This window comes from Erinaceus europaeus, chromosome 14 (genome assembly GCF_950295315.1).
Source record: "Erinaceus europaeus chromosome 14, mEriEur2.1, whole genome shotgun sequence".
In the NCBI taxonomy this organism is placed as follows: domain Eukaryota; kingdom Metazoa; phylum Chordata; class Mammalia; order Eulipotyphla; family Erinaceidae; genus Erinaceus; species Erinaceus europaeus.
This window is the reverse complement of record NC_080175.1, coordinates 55,373,456-55,398,230: the sequence shown is the minus strand read 5'-3', so window position 1 is coordinate 55,398,230 and position 24,775 is coordinate 55,373,456. Positions and strand designations below refer to the sequence as shown.

At 39.5% G+C, this 24,775-nt stretch overlaps 1 protein-coding gene across 2 annotated transcripts in view; it reads left to right on the top strand.

Moving 5' to 3' along the window:
- The window catches only part of WDR49 (WD repeat domain 49), a 250,745-nt gene extending 225,989 nt beyond the window's left edge, over window positions 1–24,756 (top strand). For both annotated transcript variants that reach the window (XM_060171907.1, XM_060171906.1), the window contains one exon: window positions 24,468–24,756. In XM_060171907.1, coding sequence (XP_060027890.1) covers window positions 24,468–24,598 — 131 coding nt within the window. In that variant the 3' untranslated portion in view covers window positions 24,599–24,756. The remainder of the gene's footprint in view (window positions 1–24,467) is intronic.
- The last annotated feature ends 19 nt before the right edge of the window (window positions 24,757–24,775 follow it).

The window sequence follows — 24,775 nt, the reverse complement described above, 5'->3', positions numbered from 1 at the left end:
TCAGCTGTAATACCCTTCTTTCTATTCTCTCTCCCTAGGAAACCTTACCTATGGAACACATAAAGGAGAAGGGGGTGGGAATGAAGTGACGGTCTGGGTGGTAGCGCAGTGGGTTAAGCATACATGGCATGAAGCACAAGGATGGGCACAAGGATCTCAGTTTGAGCCCCTGGCTCCCCACCTGCAGGGGGGTCGCCTCACAAGCAGGTGAAGTGACATGTGCCTCCCTCATAGGTTATAGTGAAATGCAGTGAGGTTTGGCTGTTAAGATTTACTTCTTAGCTGCTGATCTATGCTCTAAGGATACACACAGGTTGGAATCTGTGAAAAGAAAAGTGTCATGGTGTCACTTTCTGGAGTCAGGATGCCAGGGATATATATGATTATCCTGAGCCATGGACGAGAAGACTGCCCTCCCAAATAACCTTCATTTCCAAAACTAGTGGCAAAAGAGAGACATCACAACACCATATTAGAACAGTCTCTCACAATCTGTTTTGTTCTTTTCATGGGCAACACTACAAATAGAGGCTACTCAAGAGTGTATTGTCTTAGAGCCTTCCAACTGCAGTGCTGGGCTAGTCTGATGGGAGGAGAAGGCAACTCAGAAAATACAAAAGAACAGGCTCTGAAGGTTTAGGCACAAAATGTGCAAAAGAAGAATGCTTGATTTATTTATTTTTGCAGCCTTCTGCAGGCTTTTGCTTTGCTGAGGATTTGAAGAATAGCTTTGGTACAAAAACTGTGCCCACCCAGAAGAGCCCTATAGAGACATAGCCAGCACAACCTGGTTCTCAGTGAGACACCCAGAAAGCATATGGACACTGCAGGGGGAAGGGGGGTGGAGCTCCTGTAAAATAACTAATGAAAAGTGCGTTTTCAGCTTGTAAGGGCCCAAAGATCTGAACTGCATGGAACCAGCTGAAAATGGCTATTTCCAAACCTTACCTCTCAACATTCCCCCCTGCACCCCCTGCCCCAAGATGAGAGTTCAGCATCTGAGAAATAATAACCCTTAGAATGGGATTTTTTTTTTTTTTTTTTTTTTTTTTGGGGATTTTTTTTTAAGTGAAGATTAATGGACTACAGTATGGTGGTGCATACAAGGGTGCAATTTCTCATCTCCCTGTGGTAGGTGTCTGTAAAACACTCTCACCCCCAACTTAAGTCCTCCTTCCTTTATATATAAAAAAATTCTTCTGATACCCACACAATTTTCAGAAGCTGTTTTCTTTTGTTTTGTTTTGCTAGAGACAGAAAGGCAGAGAGAAAGAGAGAGAGAGAGAGAGAGAGAGAGAGGGGGGAAGAGAGAGAGGGAGAGAGAGAGACCTCAGGATCAGAACCCCAAAACTCCCCTCCCACCAAGCCCCACTTCCTTCTCTTCCTGCCCAGAATCCTTTGCTTTGGTGCAACACACCAAACCGAGTCCCAGTTTTACTTTGTGTTTTTTCTCTCTGTCCTTTCTTTTATATCCCATTACAATAAGTTTAAGGCTTTTTGTCTTGGCTGTGTTCCATATGGAAAAGGGGAACAACTGGTTGACATTTTGTTTAAATTTTCCTTTTAAGAAAAGTACAAGAGTTATTCTTCAACACCATTCTCTTCAACTAATTACTATCACCCCTCTTTCCCTTTCCACAGAGTTTCTAGTTTTTAAGTTTAGAATCATTTCTCTGCTCTCATGAGGATTATAGTTTCTGCTCACTCTTTGGAAAAGCTTGAATGCCTAAGCGTTTGCACCTTAAAGAACCTTTTGTACATCTGACAGGATTTTTAATTTACCATCCTATTGTTTTCCCCCATAGTGAGTCATCTCTGGGAATATTGGGGGCACTCACTTTGTCCTCATGAGTCACAGGGTGAAGATAATATGGAGCAGATAATAACAAATGCTGCAAAGAAGCAGGGTAGGGCATAATGGCAGTGTAGACATCCCACAAGCATACTGAGGAAATGTAGATGGAGCAAAGAGGTGAGAACAGAGGCAGAGAACTAGGTGAAAGGGAAACTGATGAGCAAGAAGTGGGAGTATTTAATGGCAGATACAAAAAAAATCTTTCTTCAGTGGTGGCTGTGATTTTCTGCTCATACGAGGAGTCTTGGATAATGCAAAGTAGAAAGATTCTTCATCCACAGATGAATCCTCCTTCTCCAGGGATGATGCCAATGTGGGAATGTGGGTTCACAAAGAGCCTAAAGGACTCTAATGCATTTTTCAGAAGTTTTTTTTATTTTTGTTTTTCCTCTCTTGGTTTCCTTTATTTATTTTTATTTTTTAAATATTTTATTTGTTTATTAATGAGAAAGATAAAAGGAGAGAGAGAAAGAACAAGACATCACTCTGGAACATGTGCTACCTAGCATTGAACTTGGGACCTCCTGCTTGAGAGTCCAATGCTTTATCTATTGTGCCATCTCACAGACCACTTAGTTTTATAGAAACGATTTCTTCTAAGTCCCATACAACTTTCAGACGATGTCTTCTTTTTCTGTTATTGACTTTTGGTTTTTGTTTTGTTTTACTAGAGACATAAACACACACACACACACACAGAGAGAGAGAGAGAGAGAGAGAGAGAGAGACTCCAGAGCACTATTTAGCCTTGGCATATGGTGGTGCTAGGTGTCAAAATTGGGGCTTTAGAATGCAAATCTCATACTCTAATGTTGAGCTATCTCCCTGACACTTTTTTCCTTTTTCTATTCTTTTCCCTCTCTTTTTTTCTTTTGCTCCTTTTATACATTCCTACTCATTTGTCTTCTCTGCTAGTGAATAACATTCTTTCTTTGAAAAGGTCCACCAACTCAAGAGAGACAAGTACAAGCTACTGATACCACAGGTGAGGTTTTGTAGATACGTGGTGTGAAGCGAGGACTGGTATAAGGATCCCGGTTTGAGCCCCCAGCTCCCCACCTTCAGGGGAGTCACTTCACAGATGGTGAAGCAGGTCTGCAGGTGTCTATCTTTCTCTTCCCTCTCTGTCTTCCCTTCTTCTGTCCATTTCTCTCTGTTCTATTCAATAACAATGACATCAATAACAACAACAATAAGAGCTACAACAACAATAAAACAATAAGTGCAACAAAAGGGAAAAGAAGAAGAAGAGGAAGAAGAAGAAAAGAGAGAAAGGGGAGAACTCCAAATGATTCTAAATTAGCTGAAATTGGTGATTTCAGTTGATTACACAATAATATCTTTGGGACAATAATGATTGACATACATGAGTAAAGATGAAATCTGCAAAAGTTTCATTTGGACTGTGTTGAGCTTAAAGTACTGATGTGCTATTCAGAAAAATGCATCCAGGGGGTGAAAGTAGATAGCATAATGGTATGCAAAGAGACTCTCATGCCTGAGGCTCCAAAGTCCCAGTTTCAATTCCCATGAACTACCATGAACCAGAACCTAGCAATGTTCTGGTGAAAGAAAGAAAGAAAGAAAGACAGAAAGAAAGAAAGAAAGAAAGAAAGAAAGAAAGAAAGAAAGAAAGAAAGAAAGAAAGGAGTAAGGAAAGATAGAAAGAAAGAGAGAAAGAAAGAAAGAAAGAAAAAGAAAAATGTATCTGGAGATTGAAGGACAATTGTAACCTTTTGTTCACATTATAATCTTCAACTAGTAGATTCTAAACTAATGTTTGTGTATTTATTTATTTTAAATTTAAAAATTTTTAATTTTTCCTCCAGGATTATTGCTGGGCTCATTGCCTGCAACAGAAATCCACAGCTCCTGGAGGCCATTTTTTCCCATTTTGTTGCCCTCGTTGTTGCCCTTGTTGTTGTCCTTGTTGTTGTCCTTATTGTTATTTTTGTGATTAATGTTGTTGTTGTTGGATAGGACAGAGAGAAATCAAGAGAGGAGGGGAAGACAGAAAGGGGGAGAGGAAGATAGACACATGCAGACCTGCTTCACCGCGTGTGAAGTGACTCCCCTGCAAGTGGGGAGTGGGGGGCTCCAACTGGGATCCTTAACTCATGTCATTTTATGCTTTGTGCCACATGCCATGTGCGCTTAAGTTTACCTCTTTATTTTCTCACGTACTATAAGGGATAAATACAGAGAGAGAGAGAGAGAGAAACAAATTACCACTCGACTGAGCATATGACTGCAACAGAAATTAAATCTGGAGCTATTTTTATTTGTGTGTGTGTGTGTGTGTGTATGTGTGTGTGTGCATTGTACATTTATTATTGTTAATAACCTGGTAGATAACTATCAGATAAATTATATTCATCACATATTTATATGTATTAATCATAAGTAACCAATTTATTGTATTGTAAATAATTTTAACTTTTAATTTTTTTTAGTGAAGCAGCACTGCAATGTAACATTATAACTTACTTCAGGTATATACCACTGAAGATCAGCATGCATTCATGGTCCCAGGCTCAGCACTAAAGTTTGGTATTTATTTATTTATTCATTTATTCATTTAATTATCACCAGGTCTATCTCTGGGTCTTAGTGCCTATATGATGAAATCCCTCTCCTAGTGGCCATTTTGTTATTATAGAGATAGAGAAATTGAGAGGGGAGAGGATAGAGAGGGAGAGAAAAAGGCAAGCACTTGCAGCACTGTTTCACACTTGTGGAACTTTCCTCCCCATCCCCCACCCACAGCTGAGGAGTGGAGCCTTGAACCTGGGTCCTTGCTCATTGTAATATGAGTTCTCTACCAGGTGCACCAGCACTTGGCTCCCAGTTTTTATTTTCAGCTTGCATTTGATCTCTTTGACCTGATTTACCCATTCCTCATCACTTTTTCAAAAACGTATTTTTGTTTATTTAGTTTGTATCCTTGTTTTCTTACATAGGACATATAAGTAAGATTACACAGTCTTTGTCTTTCTCTGTCTCACTGATTTCATAAACCTAATACTGTTTATATCAAGTCATGCTGTCACAAATATAGGTGTTTGTTCAGCTAGTTCAATTAAAAAATTACTTTTATTTATTGGATAGAAACAGCTAGAAATTAAGACAGAAGGGGGTGATAGAAAGGGAGATAGACACCTGCAACACTGCTTCATCCCTCACAAAGCCTTCCCCCTGCAGGTGGGGAACTGGGTCTCAAACCCAGGCCCTTACACATCGTAACATGTGCACTCAACCAGGTTTACCGCCATCTGGCCCCAAGTTCAACTATTTCATAGTTAAGTACCTTTCCACTGTGTGTCAATCACATCTTCATCCATTTATCAGGTCATGGGAAATTAGGTTGCTTTCAATTCTTAGCATTTATTAATAACATTGCAATGAGCACTAAAGTGAATTGTGGTGGGAGCCAGGCTTGAACCTGAGTTATGCATATGGTCAAGAAACAGAATATTCTAGTGACCTATTTCTCCAACTCTCTTTAGCATATTTATAATAGCAGGTTTAAGTTTAATGCCTGCTCCGCTGACACTAGTATGTGAATGAGCCTTGGGCCTCGCTTCCTCTGATTATTTTTTTCTTCTGGGTTGGTGGTTATTGTAATTTTTAAAAAAAAGGTACTTCATAGGAGAGCTGTGGCTGCTTGGTGTGGGTTTAAGACAATCAAGGTTTACTACATGACAGTACGGAAGTACGGGATGGTATATCTTAGGTACAGCAATATAGGCAATTGTTAAGAGTAGGCCAGGCTCATGAATCCATAATTTACCAAAGTTCAGCTCCATGTGTTGTCTGTTCCCTGGGAGAGGCAGCATACTGGTTCCTGGGAAAGGAAGTTGGCCTGAGCAAAGGGAATGGAGGGGAAAGGGAGGGGTGGACTTCTGGCCACCTGGAAGTTAAATCACTTGGTTTCCAAAAGTCTGTCAGCCTTATGCTAATTATGTCCAGCAGCCATATGCTAATCCCCACTGTCAGTCCTATGCTAATCAAGTCCCAAAGTCCTATTCATGTCCTATGTCACAACAGGTGGTCACGTTTTTCTACTGTTTTTTTTAGGACTTGTGTTTGTGTATGATTTTTCATCATAGGACAGAAATTATGTACAAAAGCTATATAGGTACTGAAGGTAATATTTCCTTCCAGAGATTGTTTATTCTTATCCAATTGAACAGACAATGAGGGACTAATCACATTAATCCAGTTAGGAATTGAGCTCAATCCTTGATGGGCTACAGCCTCAGATTTAATCTACTTTAAAAAACAAACGAACAAACCTGAATTCAAGATTATTTTTTGTTTGTTTGTTTGTTTGTTTTCTCTCTTTTTCTTTCTGCCATCAGTGTTATGCCTGGGGCTCAGTGCCAGCACTATTTCCAGCTGCCATTTTTTTTTCTTTTTGTTTCATTTGACAAGACAGAGAAAAATTGAGAGAGAAGGAGAGATAGAGAGGGAGAGAGAAAGATAGACACCTGAAGACCTACTTCACTGCTTATGAAGCAACCCCTGCAGGTTGGGAGTGGGGGCTTGAACCTGGGTGCTTGTATTTGATGATATATGCACTTAATCAGGTGCACCACCACCTGACTCCAAAGACTATCTTCTTTTGGATGTTTTTATTCACTTATTTTGGATAGAGACAAAGAGGAATTAAGGGGGAAAGGAAAGACAGGGAGAAGAAAAAGAGAGTCACCTGTAGCCCTGTTTCACTGGTGATGAAGTATCTCCCCGCCACCCCTGCAGGTGGAGACCAGGAATTTGAACTCAGGTCTTCAGGCATGATAACATGTGTGCTCTACCAGGTACACTGCTGCATGGCCCCAGATTTAGTATCTGCTTTAGGCCTCTCCCTTGAAGGGACTATTGTCTGTAGATTTCTGTATAATATGACTTCTCTCTAATACAATATACAGCCCTTCCAGTGATGAAAATCTGTTCTGTGAGGGAATACTGGTAGTAGTCTGATATGTAGTCTAGACTGCAAAATATGATACCAATGTTCGAAAGTTCTCCTGATTTGACCTTGTTTTAGGAGAGTTCTTTTGCCTGTGGCAGCCCAGGTTCCCAGCATTCCCCAGATAAGATGTGTTCTCATGGGGGTGAGCAATATTTGTCAGCTGCAGCTCATCTCACTACTTCTGGAATCTTCATTTGACAGCCTTTGCCTCCATAACCCCCTGATGGCTTTAAATATAGTACCTCTACAATTTGCCTTGCTTTCTTTGTCTGCCTGACACAAGAGGAACCTGCCACTACCTAGCATTATTTCCAGAGATAAGACTCTTGCCAGAAGGCTTAACATGGAAGGACACAAGTGGATTTACAGGATAGGCATCTTGTTGCAGTGTCTGTGACTACATGCTTTCTTTTGAGTCCTTCTGTTGCCTTTTAGGAATTGTTTACTAGTACCAGCAAGTGGTCCATCTGGAAAAGTTCGATGATAGAGGTAGGGAGGGAGGAAAATAGAGAAAGAGAGAAAGACACACCCACACACACACACACACAGAGAGAGAGAAGTGATAACATCTAGCTTCCTTCAGTGTGGTGGGGTCCAGGCTCAAGCTTGAGTTGTGTCCATGACAAAGCAGCACACTTAACAAGTAAGTTAAATATTTTGTAACCTAAGGCATAAAGAGTCCAAATAGCTTCAGGAAACTTGCCAGGGAAAGGGAAAACTTGCAGCACTGATTCACCACCCATGAAATTTTCCCTACCCTGCAGGGTTGAACCCTGGGGCTTCAACTTGTTTCTTGTGTACGGTGATGTGTGAACTCTATTAGATGCACCATCACCCAGTGCCAAGAAATAGAATATATAGGCTCTGATGAGATATGAAATCATGTAAAACTACCTGGTTTCTAGTTTAAATAGCTTCAAAGGAAGAAAGGAAGGGTTATGCTGGGAGGGAGGGGAAGTGAGAGGGAAAAAGACATTTTCTCTTAGAGAAAATGCAGAAGGAGAATACGGCTCAGGTAGCTGATTTCAGGCTTTGTTAAGGTGAAGGTGTCTGGGGAAGGGTCCCCCACTAAGAGAGAACTTACTCTCCCTGGAAATGGTGGGAGTGGTGTCAAGAAGGAAAATAGAGCAGTCACTATTGAGCCACTGCAGTTAGGCAGACGTGTGTTGCGATGAATTTTGTTTGTAAGTTCATTTACTTTCCTTCTTGTTTAGGCTATAATGGACTGACATTCTAGAAACTTGGCTAGAGCTATAGAAGCAGGCCCAGCACTCTATGACCTCACTCACAGATGGGCCCTAAATAAAAAGCAAGGGAAATACAGGAAATAAAGTGACACTGTAACACACTGTGGCCTATTGCAGTTAATCTAGAGACTGGGTATAGGTGTGTGTGTGTGTGTGTGTGTGTGTGTGTGTGTGTGTGTGTGTGTGGTGGTTGGGTGGTGATAAGAGGGGTTGGGGACCCAGTACCCACTGGTGATGGAGTATGGGGGGCTTGGTGGAGGATGAAATATGTGGATGGATGAAACTATTCCTCAGTAAAGTGATCAGTTACTCAAATCAATGAGAAAGAGAGAGACACCAAACTATAGCATCACTCTGGCACATGTAATACCAGTGATTGAATTGAGGACATGCTTGAGAGTCCAGCACTTTATTCACTGCACCACCTCTTGGGCCTAATGAATCAATCAATTATTCATTCTTGAGATGAGAAGAAACCTCTGAGGAACATAGAAAGAGAAAAATCTCAAGAGTAATAGGTCTGAGATAATGACCAAGAAGACACACACTCAACCTCTCCTGGGAAACTGGGGTGGGGTATGTGTAGAGACAAAATGCTTATTCACTATTCAGGAAGATTCCAGAGTGATAGAACTGCTGTGGGTGGAACTTGCTGAAATCTGTCCTGAGGGGGCAGTCCAGGGATGGTCACTCCTAGGGAGGTATGCTGTCTCAACTAAATGCAAAGTCATCAGAGATGGCAGTGGGGAGTGTGTTGGCAAGAAAGAGTCACCTGGTTGGTCATCTTGGGATGTTAAGGATACTCACTCAGGAGGTAGAGTCAGACATGTGACACACAGCTACATGGAATGGTGAAGGGGGACCCCCTTCTTGACCTTGGATCTTGTCTCTGAAGAAGTCAAGCTCACTTTGCAGGAGGAGCCACTTCAGAAATGGAGACTGGAGAAGTGAGCTGTAGAAGTCAGACTATGTGGAGACTTAGCCTTGAAGGATAGGGGAGATTGTTGGGATAGAAATCACTCTCCTTAAGCAGTCTGGAGAACACTCAGAAGGATAGAAATAGACCTACCCTATGACCCAGCAACCCCTCTTAGGAATATACCCTAAGGACTCAATCATACCCATCCAAAAAGATGTATACAGCTATCCAAATCCAGACCTATACACCTATCCAAAAAGATCTGTATACACCTATGTTCATAGAAGCACAATTTGTAATAGACAAAAATCTGGAGGCAAACCAGGTGTTCAACAACAGATGAATGGCTGAGAAAGGTGTATATATATTTAAAATGGTAAATTCATCTTCACCTTATATTGGATGGAGCTTGAAGGACTTATGTTATGTGAGATCAGCCAGAAAGAGAAGGATGAATCCTACTCATAGAAGTTGAGAAATAAGAACAGAAGGGGAAACAGAATGCAGAACTTGGACTGGAGTATATTTGCAACCAAAAAAGACTCTGGGGTGGGGGCTGGGGCTGTTCAGGTCCTGGTACTTCGATGGTGGAAGAGGACCCAGGTGAGGGGTTAGAAAATTGAGAAATGTTACATATGTACAAACTACTATATTTTACTGTAGACTGTAAACCATTAATGCCCCCGATAGAGGGGGAAACAAAAAAGAAAAGAAAAAAAAGTCCCTCTGGCGCCCTCTGCTGAAGGAGCTCCGTATTGTACCAGCTGGCAAAGGAGGGAGATGTCCATTACTGGGAAACAGGTAGTGGAGTTTGAACTGAAGGGAATAAATATATTGACAGCTGCCATGTTTTCATCTTGTCTGAGTTTTCATGTTTTTTATCCCTCCACTCCTGGCTCATTATATTATTTGGTGACCTTTAACTCTAAGTCATTATTTCTTCTAAGTGAAACAGTGTTAATGGTTTTAATTGTCTTTGGGAGAAATTATCATTTACAGAAAGAATTAAACATGGCCATCTGAAAGCAGGGTAGGTATAAAGGTGACATTCAGAGATTGAGCCTGGCTTCCAATCTAAATGCTACCACTCTACCAGTGGGCTTCTTATTAGTTATCATCCTTAGAATGTTACTGAGAACATTAAGTGAAATAACCCTTGTGAAGTTCTTGGCTCACAGTCGGATACTTAGTAAAAGTTTGATGCATTTTCTTTATTGATACTATTATTTTTATATTCCACTCAGCAATTCTGTGATACAGGAATGATGGCAGAGGCATAAATAACTTCTTAATGTATGTATGCATTATTATTATTATTATTATTATTACTTTTGATAAAGGTGGAGGGAAGGGAAATGAAAGGGAGAGGGAGACAAAGCAGCATCCTTAGTAAGTGAGTTAAATATTTCACCAACCCAGGGTATAACTAATTTAAATAGCTTCAGAAGGCTTGCCCAGCTAATGAAATGGGGAGAAATACCCAGGTTATCTAAGGTTCACATCATGAGCCTCTCTAGGTGTGGGCACCCTCATTTTCTTCAGTCTCTTAGAATGATTTCTACAGTCAGCCACTGTATTAAAATATGACCTAGTTATATATATATACACTTCTGTTGAAATTTTTTATATACTTTTCAAGAGAATGCTGTTTCTTTTTTTTTTAATTGATTGTCAAAGAGCACTTAAAAATCTCCATTACCAGTATCAGATACCCTCCACACAATTATTACAGAGTCTCCCTTTGCACTGAAGAAATCCCTGCAATCTCCATAATTACAGTCTGTGGAAGGTTATTTGGCAATTGTATAGTCAGCTCTGTTTTGCCAGGCTCATACTCAATGTCCTAAACAGTTCCTTTGGAACTTGGCTCAGCTTCAACCACTTCTTAATCCCTCGGTGAGGTTTCAGTATTTACCTACTGGGTCTGAAATGTCTTTTGTGTTCCTTTTCAACTTGAAACATCTTTCATATTCTCTCTTTGACTTCCAAGTTGTCCCTTTGGGCTCTGAAATAGCTTGAAATCCTTTCTTTGAAATGCTTTATTCTAAAATCTAGGCACTACTTAGAAATGCCTCTGGGTCAGGTTTTGTCAATAAAGTTCCCGGAATCCATCCACGTTGTATCTGGAAAAATCTTTATGATTTCCACAGTACAGGAAATGCTGCAGTTGTGACACTGCAGATGAACAAATTGTGGTTCTGGCCAAGGCATAATTCAGGGAGGAATTATAGAGATAATTTTACTCAGGGTATTAAGGTGAGGGAAATATTCACTGGGAGGAACATATAAAAGAAAAAGAAAGGTCATCTGGTAGTTGCTTTCACCTTCTTATTTCACTGAGCATAACCACCTCTAGCTGCATCCATTTTGTCCTTAAGGACACAATATCAAGTTTTTTGTTGCAGAGTAGTATCCCATGTAGTGCATTTCCCATAACTTTTACATGGACTCTACATTGATACATATGGACTTGCAACAATAACAACAACTATAGCAGAAGCAAACAAATTCTCCCTAAGACTTTGTGAGAACTATGGTGATTATCTGTGGGAGGGTGGGGGCATAGAACTTTGGTGGTGGGTATGATGTGGAACTGTATTCTGTAAACCACTATTAAGCATACATAAGAACTGGCTTGATAAAAAAAATAAAGAAATGAAGGAAGGAAGGGAAAAAGGAAGGAAGGAAGGAAGGAAGGGAGGGAGGAAGGAAAGAAAGAGGGAAAGAAGGAAAAAAAAAAAGACAGGAGCTATTGAGGAGGTAGGTCAGTGAATCCAAGTCTTATGGGATTCATGAAGACAGATTCATTCTACAATAGGACAGATGGAAGCTTCCTTTACTGTTATCTGTTTCGGGACATAAAAGGGTGGTGAATTTTATTTTTTCTGTATTTCTCTCTAATTTTTTTTTTTTTTTAATCAGTGTAAATGGTTGATAGTAAGGTTGTTGACACATGGGTACAATCTCCCTTGTGATATGTGTCTGCACAACACTCTCACTCCCAATTCAGGTCTTTTTCCATCATCATGTTCTTTTTCTTTTCTTTTTTTTTTCTTTCTTTCTTTTCTTCTTTCTTTTTTTTTTTTTTTACCAGAGCACTGCTCAGCTCTGGTTTATGGTGGTATGGGGGACTGAACCTAAGACTTCAGGGCCTAGGGCATGAGAGCCTCTTTATGATAACCATTATACTATCTACCCCTGTCCATCATCATATTCTATGTCTCTACTTTCTAGAAAGTCAGGGCTCATTTGAACAACATTGCTGTTGTTCAAATCAATGACTGTCATCCACAGTCCAGAGGTGGTGTCCTTGAGGGTCAGAGCAAGGTGTGAGAATCTGTTTGCCAGGAATCCTTGTTTGCATGGCTCTTGTAGAACCATTTGGTTAAATGTTGTGAAGGTCAGTTGTTTCTGATCCACAGATCCTGGGAGAAAAAGCTAGCTACTAGACAATGTTGGATTTGGATAGGAACAAGGGCTGCCAAGCTTTTGCTGTTAGATTTGGTCAAGTTATAAGGGTTTTGAGAGTTGGCTTAAGGAACAGTAGTCAGTTATTAAAGGAAAACTGAAGAGACTGGAGAGGAAAACCAACAATTTGCGTATAGTGTCCAGTCCAAGTAGCAGATAGGTACACACTTGGCATTTCTGAAGAATGGGAGGGAGTCCATTAAAAGCCCCATTAGATGGGGCTGGAAGGTGGCACACTGGTAGAATGTCATGTGACAATGTGCAAGAGTATGGGTTCAAGCCCCTGTTCCCCATCTGCAAAGGGGAATGTGTAATAAGCTGTAGAGCAGTACTGAAGGTGTCTCTCTTTCTCTCTCCCTATCTCCCCCTTTCCTCTTGGTTTCTCTCTATTGTCTCTATCTCCATTTAAAAATGAATAAATATTCTTTTAAAAAATATTTATATATTTATTCCCTTTTGTTGTAGTTATTATTGTTGTCATCATTGTTGGATAGGACAGAGATAAATTAAGAAAGGAGGGGAAGACAGAGAAGGGGAGAGAAAGATAGACACCTGCAGACCACCACCTGTAAGGTGACTCCCCTGCGGGTGGGGAGCTAGGGGCTCGAATTGGGATCCTTACGCGGGTCCCTGCATTTTGCGCCATGTGCACTAACCCGCTGCACTACCGTGACTCCCTGAATAAATATTCTTAAAAGTCAGTCAGATGGTGTCCAAGTGGTGGCTTACCTCTTAGAATACAAATATTATTGCATGAGGATATGGGTTTAAGCTCCCCATCCCTACCTGCAGGACAGCTTCATGAATGGTAGAACAGTGCTGCCTGTGTTCTCCCTCTCTTAGTCTCTCCCTTGTGATCTCTACTCTCTATACAAATGACAATTGGGAATGGTGGAATCATATAGTACTGAGCCTAAGCAATAATCCTGCCATAAAAAAAAAAAAGAAGTTTAGGGGTTAGGTGACAGCATATTTAAGGGGACTCATACTTAACCATGCACAAGGATCCAGGTTAAAGCTTCTGCTCCTCACCTGTAGTGGGGAAACTTCATAGCAGGTCTTTAGGTGTCTATCCCAGTCACTATCTTCCCTCCCCTCTCAATTTCTCTCTGTCTCTATCAGATAAAAAAAGTACTAGGTAAATAAATGTATTTTTTAAGCCCATCAGATTAGAAAGATTTCACCTTTCCTTCCATAACCTACAATTTACAAAGAGGCAGAAAAGGGTTAAAAACAAACAGACTATGAGCTCAGCCAGAATCTGCCCTAGAATCAAACACATGCTAGAGAAAATAGATAGCATTGCACTGAAGTGAAATTTTCTCACTACAGTTCTTAAACTACAGGTGAAAAATAGAACACTTATGGGTTCTAAAATTGAGTATAATAAATCTCTAATTTAGAATATGATCTTATTAAATCTAGTACCAGTAAAGAAAAAAATAGAAGAAGAAATTCCCTGGTGTTATGTAAACATTCTTACGTAAACGAAGTAATTAGAATGCAGGAAGAAGACATTTACAGATGGCTTCAATTTCAGTTGGTGATGAGAAATTGTAGTATGTGATTCAGTCTAGGGAAGTTTAGATGACTAAAGATCTAGATGAAAACAATTTATCTGCCAAAAGTCTGAGTCATTTTATATTATTTGCTTAATTTTAAATTTGTATCTAACTTTCATCTCCCCCACACTAATTACATATCTGACAGTATTTTAACTCCATAGGTCTTAGAACAAATCTAACATAATTTATAGACAGATATTATTTTATCACTCCAACCTTTGCTCACAACATTTTTCCACATATATTTGTATATATAGAAAAAAGATAAATATATATGAATATGGAAAATTTAAATATGGAAAAATATATGTATATATGAAAAAAATATATATCCTTTCTTTTTATCCAGAGCACTGCTCAGCTCTGGTTTATGGTGGTATGAGGGATTGAAACTGGGACTTCGGAGCCTCAGGCATGAGGGTATCTTTGCATAACCATTATGTTATCTACCCTTAATATATATATATATTAGCATAATATATATTATATACTATATAACTTCTACATTGTTTTTGAACTAACATTAGTTTAAAAGACAATACATATTACAGAATTATAATTTCACACCTCAATGTCTGAGACATTTTAGCACTAAAGAATTTTCCATTATTTTAAGAGGCCAGGTGGTGGCACACCTGGTTAAGTACACACATACAATGTGCAAGAACCCAGGTTCAAGCCCCTGGTCCCCATCTATAGGGGGAAAGCTTTATGAGTGATGAAGCAGGGCTGCAGGTGTCTCTCTTCTTTCCCTCTCTATCCCTCCCTCCATTCACACCAACACCAAAGTTTGAGGCTACCACTAATGAAAGCATTAGATTAAAAATTTTATTTATCTATTTATTTTGTATTGTTAGATACAGACAGAGAGAAATTGAGATGGGAAGTAGGTGGGGACCAGGGCCTCTAACCCTAGTTCTTGTGCAATGTAATGTAGTGAGCTTAACCAGATGTACTGCCTCCTGGCCCTGAAACCATTAGATTTATTTATAATTTTTTAAATTTCTTTTTTTAATTATCTTTATTTATTTATTTAATAGAGACTACCAGAAATTGATAGGGAAGGGGGTTATAGAGCGGGAGAGAGACAGAGAGACACCTGCAGCCCTGCTTCACCACTTGCAAAGCTTTCCCACTGCAGGTGGGGATGGGGGCTTGAAAGTGGTCCTTGTGCATTGTAACATATGCTCCCAACCAGGCGCACCACCACCCAGCCCTTTAAATTTCTTTATTGGGGGATTAATGGTTTACAGTCTACAGTAGAATACAATAGTTTGTATATGCATAACATTTCCTAGTTTTCCACATAACAATTCAACCCCCACCCCCAAGGTCCTCCTCTGCCATCATGATCCAGAACCTAAACACTCCCCTCTAGCCCAGAATCTTTTACTTTGGTTTAATACATGAACTCCAGTCCAAATTCTGCTTAGCATTTTACCTTCTGATCTTGTTTTTCAACTTCTTTCTATGAATGAGATCATCCTTATTCATCCTTTTGTTTCTGACTTACCTTAGTTAACATGATTCACTCATGGATCCTTCATGGATGTTAAGCTCCATCCAGGATGGGGTGAAGAAGGTGAATTCACCATTTTTAATAGCTTAATAATAGTCCATTGTGAATATGTACCACAGCTTACCCAGCCTCTCATCTGTTGTTGGACATCTGGGAAACCATCAGATTTATAAAGGCAATTTAAATTTTTTTATTCATAAAAAGGAAACATTGACTAAACCACAAGATAACTCTACACAATTCCCACCACTAGAACTCTGTATCCCATCCCCTCCCCTGATAGCTTTCCTATTCTTTAACCCTCTGGGAGTATGGACCCAAGGTCATTGTGGGATGCAGAAGGTTGAAGGTCTGGCTTCTGTAATTACTTCCCCGCTGAACATGAGCATTGACAGGTCAATCCATACTCCCAGCCTGCCTCTCTCTTTCCCTCGTGGGGAAGTTATAAAGATAATTTAAAGATGTTTACCAAATGCTCTTTATTTATGCCTTTGTGGACAAACCAAGTGAAATCATTGGACACCTATTGCAATGACAAAAGTCCAGGTCACTGTGAGCATCAAATGCAGATGAGGACATAGCTTAAATACTGCTGGAGTAAATACAGTTTTTCTTTGTCCTGTCAAAAACAGAAAAAGAAAGGGGGGAAAAAGGGAAAAAATGGCTTCCAGGAGTGGTGAATTCATCATGCAGACACCATGCCCCAACAATAGCCAGGTGGCAAACAAAAGAGATGTGGGAGAATCTTACATGTGTACTGTGTAGTGATAGAAGCCCATCTGCAAAAATACACACTGCATGTGACTTGTTGCACAAGACAAAGCCATGGAAACAATAAAAAGATCCGTGGTTTCTGTGGGAACCGAGGAGATGAGTAGAGCATAGAGGATCTCCTTAGGGCCTCTAAAATACTTTATATGTCATAAACAAGAAACATTTATTACTATCCTTTGTCCAAAGAAATGGATATTTTTCAACCAAAAGTGACTCTTAGGTAATTTGTATGTGAACTTTGTGTGATCGTGATGTGTCCATGTGGAGTTGTCTTTTGCAAAAAATTAGATCATTATGGTGAGTAATGTGATAAATGGGAGAGGCTCCCATGTGTGAGGCTAATGGGTATATGCTTTACCCTCCAGTAAACTTTACTGTAAAAATACTCTTTAGAAAAAGCTTCAGCAGATTCCAAACCACCCATCATTTAAAAAATCAAAATAAATATTAGGGCTAGTGAAATAGCTCCTCCTTTGGATAGTGTGATGCTTTTTGTTATGTACAGCCCAGAATCAAACCTGGGCCCCAGAAATATTGAAGGATACTTCAGCGCTATTCTCTCTCTCTCTTTCTCATTTTCCCTCTTCTGTCCCTTCCTCTCCCACCTCCTTCTCTTCTCTCTCTCTTTCCCTCTCTCTCCTTCTCATTCTATTTCCCACTCTCTCTTATTCTCTTTCCCCCGTTCACTCTCACTCTTTACCTCTATCTAAAACAAACCAATAAACAAACAAACATTATCCAAGCAATCTCATTATCCATAAACACACACACACACACACACCACTCTTCTAATAGCCTACTGCTTTGTTATCTGATTGCTATTTGAGGATAGCAGAAATTGAATTATTGCTTGGAAATACTGAGTTAAAACCTATTTTTAGAATAAAAATGATGATGTCATCATGTAGGTAGTGGGCATATGGCATGAGCATCCATGAGCTGCCAGAAACTCAGCTTTCCTGAGCCCAGCCCAGATCTATAGAAATGAACACTGAAGTAGGATCCCCAAGCAACTGTCTCTTTACCAGTGAATTAATAATGATTGACAAGACTGTGGGATAAGTGGGTTGCAATTCCACACAATTCCTACCGCCAGAGTTCCACATCCCATCCCCTCCATTGGAAGCTTCCCTTTTCTTTACCTCTCTGGGTATATGGACCCAGGATCATTATGGGGTGCCGAAGGTGGAAAGTCTGGCTTCTATATTGCTTCTCAGATGAACATGGAAGTTGACAGGTTGATCCATACTCCCAGTCAGTTTCCACCTTTCCCTAGTAGAGTAGAGATCTGGGATGTGTGTTTCTAGGACACACTGGTGAGATAATCTGCTCAGGGAAGTTAGGTTGGTGTCATGGTAGCATATGCAACTTGGTGGCTAAAAAAAGCATTAAGATATAAAGCAGAACAAACTGTTTAATAATCAGGAAACTAAAGCTAAGAATAGAGCAGATGGGATTTGAGGTCTTCATGTTGGAATAAGCTAGGAAGCCTACTTTAGGTATATTCCAAAGGGCCCATGACTTTACTAATTTTTGCCTAAGTCAGACAGCTCACATGTAGGTGGGCTGAAAGTATTGTCTGGGAAGATGGTGTCAGAGTTGGGAACAGGACTAGAAAGCTGGATCAGGGTAGAGATTAGCTCCCAAAATATGGAAAAATATATAAATAATACACACACACACACACACACACATATCCCATTGATCTGACCTATGACTATTCATATACTCATATTCATACGACTATTCAGGAGTCAGTGTAACTTCTGCATCCCTGTCAGTCTGAACTCGCATTCCCTGGTCATGGCTAGGAACATTCTAGGCTGTAGTCATTTCAGGACCAGTCTTCCTCAGAGTGGCAGAGTATGTTGACCCAACCTCCCTTCGGAGGTGGGACAATTTCTACCACTGTTATTCTACATTGAAGACATTGTCCTGTAGAGGCCCACAAAAGGGCTTATGATGTTGTTCCTATTGGAGATGGCCAGTGGTAGTGGAGAGAGGGACCTATTAGAGGTCTGGGCTCATCATATCTATGTAGGAATCCAAGGATTCCCTGACTAAGGTCCCAGATGATGACGTGGCCCAGTAGTGACCAAAAGAACCATCAAGTTTGCCCTTCTCTTGCCCTTTTCCAGCTTTTGTAGTCCTTAGTTTGACAAAGTTAGCCTTAGAGTGACTGAGGGAATTGAAATAGAAAGTAGGTGAGGAGGGTATCTAGGCCTAAGTATAAACTTTTGATTAAGTATTTTATGGCGTCTTTTTTAGGTCTTTCTACTTGCTTGCTGCACTTACGTCACTGTGCACTTTTACTTTAAGGCATATATTTTCCCCTAACTTACGGATACATGTGCACATATGCCCTATATTGTGGGCACTGGTCTACATCTAGGTTCTATAACTTTGTTAGGATGAGTGTCATCCAAAATGGAATTAAAGAGTCCAGTGAGCTAGGAAAGTTCTTACCAGAGTATTAGAGCTGGAGGGTTGACATCTCAGGCCTGCTGTCTCTGGACACAGTTTGAAGTGAAATATTGAAGTGGCACTGGCTGCATTGATTTGGTTGAGATCAGCAGATGCAGTATCAAATGGTATGGATCAAGAGAAATGAGGGAAAATGAGCTAAGGCCAAGAGGCTCCAGGACCCAGGTGATTTTTATGCTCATTAGAATTTGAGAAGTTCTTACCTAAAGGATTCAGGATGGGATTGAGGGTGAAAAGGTATTTAGAATGCCATCCATGCACATTCTAATCATGGCTCCCCACTGTGATGCTATATTCACAGAGAGACCAAGGGCATTTTATCCAGGGTGACAGTTTTGAGGTTTGCCAGTATTAGTTATCAGATGCACTTAGTCATTTTACGTACGATGGAGAAGCAATAGTCAGATAACAAAACAACAACAAAAAAAAAACACTTCATTTTAGTAAACCCCTGAATCATTTTGCTTCAATGCAAATGTATCTACCTGGTTGAATGCACATATTACCATTCATAAAGACAAGGGCTCAAGCCTCTAGTCCCTACCTGCATGGGGGAAAGATTTAGAAGCAGTGAAGCAGGGCTACAGGTATCTCTCTTTCTCTATCCCTCTGTATCTCCTTCTTCCCTCTCAATTTCCCTCTGACTTTATAAAAAAAAATTAAAGAAAAAAGGCTACTGGAAGTGGAAGTGGTGGATTCATTGTATATACACTGGGTCTCAGTAATAACCCAAGTAGCAATTTAAAAAAAAAAGAACAATTGTGACCTATTTGGAAGGTGTTGTACTCATGACATCACTTTTGCCACAAGATTGAGGTTGCCAGTGAAGGCCATATTTTCTGGAGCTTGCCTACAAAGGTCCTGGTAGCATGAGGGGCTGCTGGGAGTCTCAGTGAGTCAGATATAGAGCAGAAGCCCAAATGCAAAGAAGAGCCACTTCCAAGTAATCACTGAGTGTCTTCTAAAGGAGACCTTAGAAGAGAAGGGTCCAAATGATACCCAGCTTCCACCATTTTTTCAGATTTCTTTTCTTATTCTATACATAGAGACACATTTTTTGAGAAACAGTGAGATAGAAAGACAGAGAGATAGAGAGTGAAAGGGATCACAACACGAAAGCTTTCTTCAATGTGGTAGGGCCAGGCATGAACCTGGTTCTCTTACAGGGCGAATCAACACACTATGTAAGTGAACTAATTCACTGGCCCAAATTATTGTTGTTACATTATTATCATTGTAGTTGTTATTATACTTAGTAAACTAGCTCTAAATTCTGATTAAAGGTGGTGCTAGATACTGAGCTGGGACCTTTGGTGTCTCAGGCATGAAAGACATTTTGTGGGGGGCCAGGAAGTGGCACACCCATTACCATGAACCAGGACCTAGGTTTGAGCCACCTGCTCCCACATGCAAGGTGAACACTTCAGGACTGGTGAAGCAAATATGCAGGTGTCTAATTTTCTTTGTCCCCCTCTATCTCCATAGTAGCACATTTATGAAGAATCTTGCACTTACAGTTCTAGTTTATTTTTCTTAAATAAATTGGGGGCCAGGCAGTGGTGCACCAGATTAAGTGCCCATAATGAAGCACAAGGACCCATGCAAGGATCTGGTTTAGAGCTCCAGGCTCCATGCTTGTAGAGAGGTTGCTTCACGAGTGATAAAGCAGATGTGCAGGTGTCTCTCTTTCTCACTATTTTCCCTTCCCCTCTCAATTTTTCTCTGTCCTGACAGAGAGAGAGAAAGAGAGAGAGAGAGAGAGAGAGAGAGAGAGAGAGAGAGAGAGAGAGAGGAAGGGAGGAAGAAAGAAAGGAATGAAGGAAGGAAGGAAGGAAGGAACGAAGGAAGGGAAAAAAATAGCTGCAGGCAGTGGATACCTTACCACACAGTATTATCATTTGTAATATTTTTTTCATTTTCTTTTTCTTTCTTTCTTTTTTGCTCCTAGTTCACCACTTATTGTTGTATTTTCATCTCTTCTCTGAGTCTTGCATTGAATTTGTGGCAAATGTTTAGGCAATGTTTTTCTAGTGGTTATCACTGGTGTGGATTAATTTTTCTGTTCTTTCATCATTTTCTCTGCTTGGTTTTAATTTTGCTTACAATACTTCTGCATGCCAGATTTTAGCAAATTTCTTTTCTCTTCTTTTTGTGCCAGTGATACATATAACTATCACTCTTCTACTGAGCTCCAACTCTGGCCCTATTTCTCTTTTAATTTCCTAGACCAGAAATTTTTAGTAGGCTGCTATGTGAAAGCTTGGAATCTGGGGTTAGCTTGGCCTTTCCTCTTTATACCCCATGCTTTAGGATTACTTTCAGCTAAAAATTAATCCTCTGTATAACTCTCTGCACAGGCCTGCATCTCAGTCTTTTATCCTTTCTTTCTTTCTTTCTTTCTTTCTTTCTCTTTTTAATGGTACTCTTCAAATCATGTGAGATTTGTTTATTCTTTACTTCTCCCTTCAGAACATACTACTGTATCTTACCATTTTTAATGAAAAAAGCAAAAAGTATTCATTTGCATATAATGCCATTTATCTCTAGTCCAGCAGTAATATCCCTAAACTTATCTCTTATATAGTGTAATAATTTAGGAAAGAGAAATAACTAATATTTTCTTCATCACTTGCAAAATGGGAAATGACTATATTTTAGGGAACAATAAAAGTCATTGAATTTTTTATTTTTTTATTATTTTTGCCTCATTAGAAATTTCTGTTCTGGAGAGAGCAAGGGAAATTTGTGCAGAACATATTCAATTCCTAGGTCAGTCCAACAGTCACAGTTTCATCAAGTCAAGTAGTTAAAGGCAACTGAAAGAAAGCATCAGGAACATTAATTTTCATTTTGAATCACAGGTTCAGTGCAATTTCTTCTTATTAAACCTACGTGGGGAAATGATGTGGTATTATAAAGGAAGATAAATTTGTTAACTCCCCAAATATGCCTTTAGCAAAACTTTGAGCATACTAGAGAGAGATTACCTTTGAAAAATTGATTTTTCTTTTTTTATTTAATTAAATTTTATTTATAAAAGGAAACACTGACAAAACCATAGGTTAAGAGGGGTACAACTCCACACAATTCCCACCACTAGAACTCTGTATCCCTTACCTTCCACTGATAGACTTACCCTCCCCTGATGGCTTTCTTATTCTTTAACCCTCTGGGACTATGGACCCAAGGTCGTTGTGGAATTCTGTAATTGCTTCCCTACTGAACATGAGTATTTGTTTCTCCGATGGACATGGGCATTGACAGGTTGATCCATACTCCTAGGCTGTCCCTATTTTCCCCTAGTCAGGTAGGAGCCTGAAGAGGTGGAGTTCAGGACACATTGATAAGGTCGATGGCCCAAGGAAGTCAATTTAGTGTCATGGTAGTATTCAACTTTTGTCTATGAATGAGATCATTCCATAAGCATTTTGTTCTTGGATAACTTCTGCTTAGTCTCAGCTGTTTGACTTCCCATCCTCAGATTTGGTAGGTGCCAGGTTTTGTCTCTCCTTGTATTTTGTGAAACAAGAATTTTTTTTGAGAGCTGTTTTTCCTCACTTGCATAGTTGTTATTATCTAACATCTTAAAGGATGAAGGGAAAGAAGCTGGCTTAAATAGTCATGTCTGTATGGAGAGGGAAGAGTTTTGTTGATGAACTCGCATGTAAAAAGATACTACTATTCTGTGAAGTCGCTTAACTTCACATATTTTCTGTACCTCATATTTCCTTCTCAGTAGCCTTCAAAGTGTTCGTTAGTCCAGCTCCAATCTCATTATGCTTTTAGTCTTTCACATATTTTGCATTTCTGTTAAATTATACTGAATTATTCAGAGTGACTTGAATAATGGCTCTTTTTTCTTCCCCACCTTTGTTCACTGAGTTCCCTCTGGCTTGCTTATTGTTTTCCCTTTGGCAACCTTTATTTTTACACTTTCATGATCCTTGAAATCTTTTCTGGGATTTAGGACTGACCTCAAATAGTGTCTAATACTTAAAATGTGCCCTATGACCTCTATCTGTAGCTATAATCACCTTATGTCTTAACCACCTTTGAGGTTGCTCCGATTCCCTTAGAATTCTATCCTGCGGTAGAGAATATTGTGGTCATTTGGGGAATCTGTGACTCATTTTTGTGCTTCATTTGTGCCTTAACACAGAACATTGTACATAACATCCATTCAATACATGTTAGCTCAAATGATAAAATTATACAAAGGGTCAGAATGATTTCTTCCCCCTTCTCACTGATGTACAATATAGTCACTCATGGGGATAATTGGCTCCTTTTTATTTTATTTTATTTATTTATTTATTTATTTATTTATTTATTTTTGAAGCTGCAGATCCACGTATGCTTCAGAGATGCAAGTATGGATGCACTTGTTTAGTTATATGGACAGTGAAACTGTGTGTTGATTACTTTAACTGTTTTATTTTAATGCAGAAGAATGTGTTCTTAGTTTCTTATGAGTCCTTAATAGGAGTAGATTAAAAAAACAAAATAGAAGTCATGAAGTAGATTGAAAAGCAAAAGTACAAAGCACAAGCTTCTTTTGTTTGCTGTTGTCAAGTGGTAGAGCTTTATCTACCACTTGGGATAAAATCTGTTATTACTTAACTTTCAGTTTTATATTGAACTCAGGGATGGCTGGTCCCTGCCTGAAGTGAGGAAGCTTCACAAGTGGTGAAGCAGTGCTGCAGCTGTTACTCTTTCTCTCTCCCTCTGTATTTCTCTTTCCCTTTCAATTTCTCTCTGTCCTCTCAAACTAACAATATTCAATAAATATATTTTTAATTCTCTTTATTTATTTATTGGATAGAGAGAGCCAGAAACTGAGAGGCAAGGGAGAGAGACAGAGAGACACCTGCAACTCTACTTCACCACTCATGAAGCTCTCCCCATGTAGGTGAAGACCAGGGGCTCAAACCTGGGCCAGGTACTCCCAATATTAAATAAATACTAAGAAAAGATGCTGCAAAGGAGATGAAACATAATATACAACACTGCAAAAATGAATTGTAACTTATGCAATTAAAACAAAACTTGGCAAACAAAATGTGACTACCAAAGGAAGAGATAGATTTATATACAGAGTGGGTTGATAATCAAAAGGAAGAGATAAATAAAAAGTGGAACTGTTGAGGGCCAGCCAGGAGATAGTGAGACCTTGGAGAGCACACTTTGTTGCACTGTGTTTGCACACATGGAATTGGGTCACAAGGATATTGTATGAATACATGGAACTGAAGGACAAAAAGATGCCCTCTATGGCAGGAATTTTGGGAAGGTAACCACCCCTGGTGTTTTCCACCTGGCCAATAGGGTTCTGGCTCAGATGTGATGTGTGTGTTTAAGAGGAGAGGTTTACAAAGGGAGGGACCATTTGGGACCTTTCCAGGGCCCTCAGGAAACTGTGCCGGAGCTCTCTCTTCTTCCTAATTTTACTGCTGCATGAATCCTACCTCATATACATAATAAAAGAAGATTAAAAAAACCAAAGGGATAGCAGAATTTAAAAAAATCCAGGTGTTGTCTTGAACTTAGAAATACATACATTTTAGGTAAAATGATACCTGAAATTTTTCTTTTTGTTATTTCATTCAATTGAGTCTTGTACCGAGTATAATTTACATGTCATTTTTCTTCATTGTTTTATAGCTTTGAAAGCTGTATTTGATGAGAAAAATCTGTTTCCCAAAGAAATTCTGAAATGTGAACGAAGAGCCAAGCAATTATGTCAGGAAACAAGTAGTGAAATGAAGACAAAAGGAAATAAAAAGCAATTATAACTGAAGAGAAATAGATATTTCATTGTCACATAAAGTGTGCAAATTAAAAAGTTGAAAAGGAGCCAACATCTTTACCCCTTTTCTTGACTTTATATTTGACCTTCAGCAACTTTTTTTTAGAAAATATTTTGATGCAGCTTTTATACACCAATTTTCACTTGTCTATATTCTAAATAA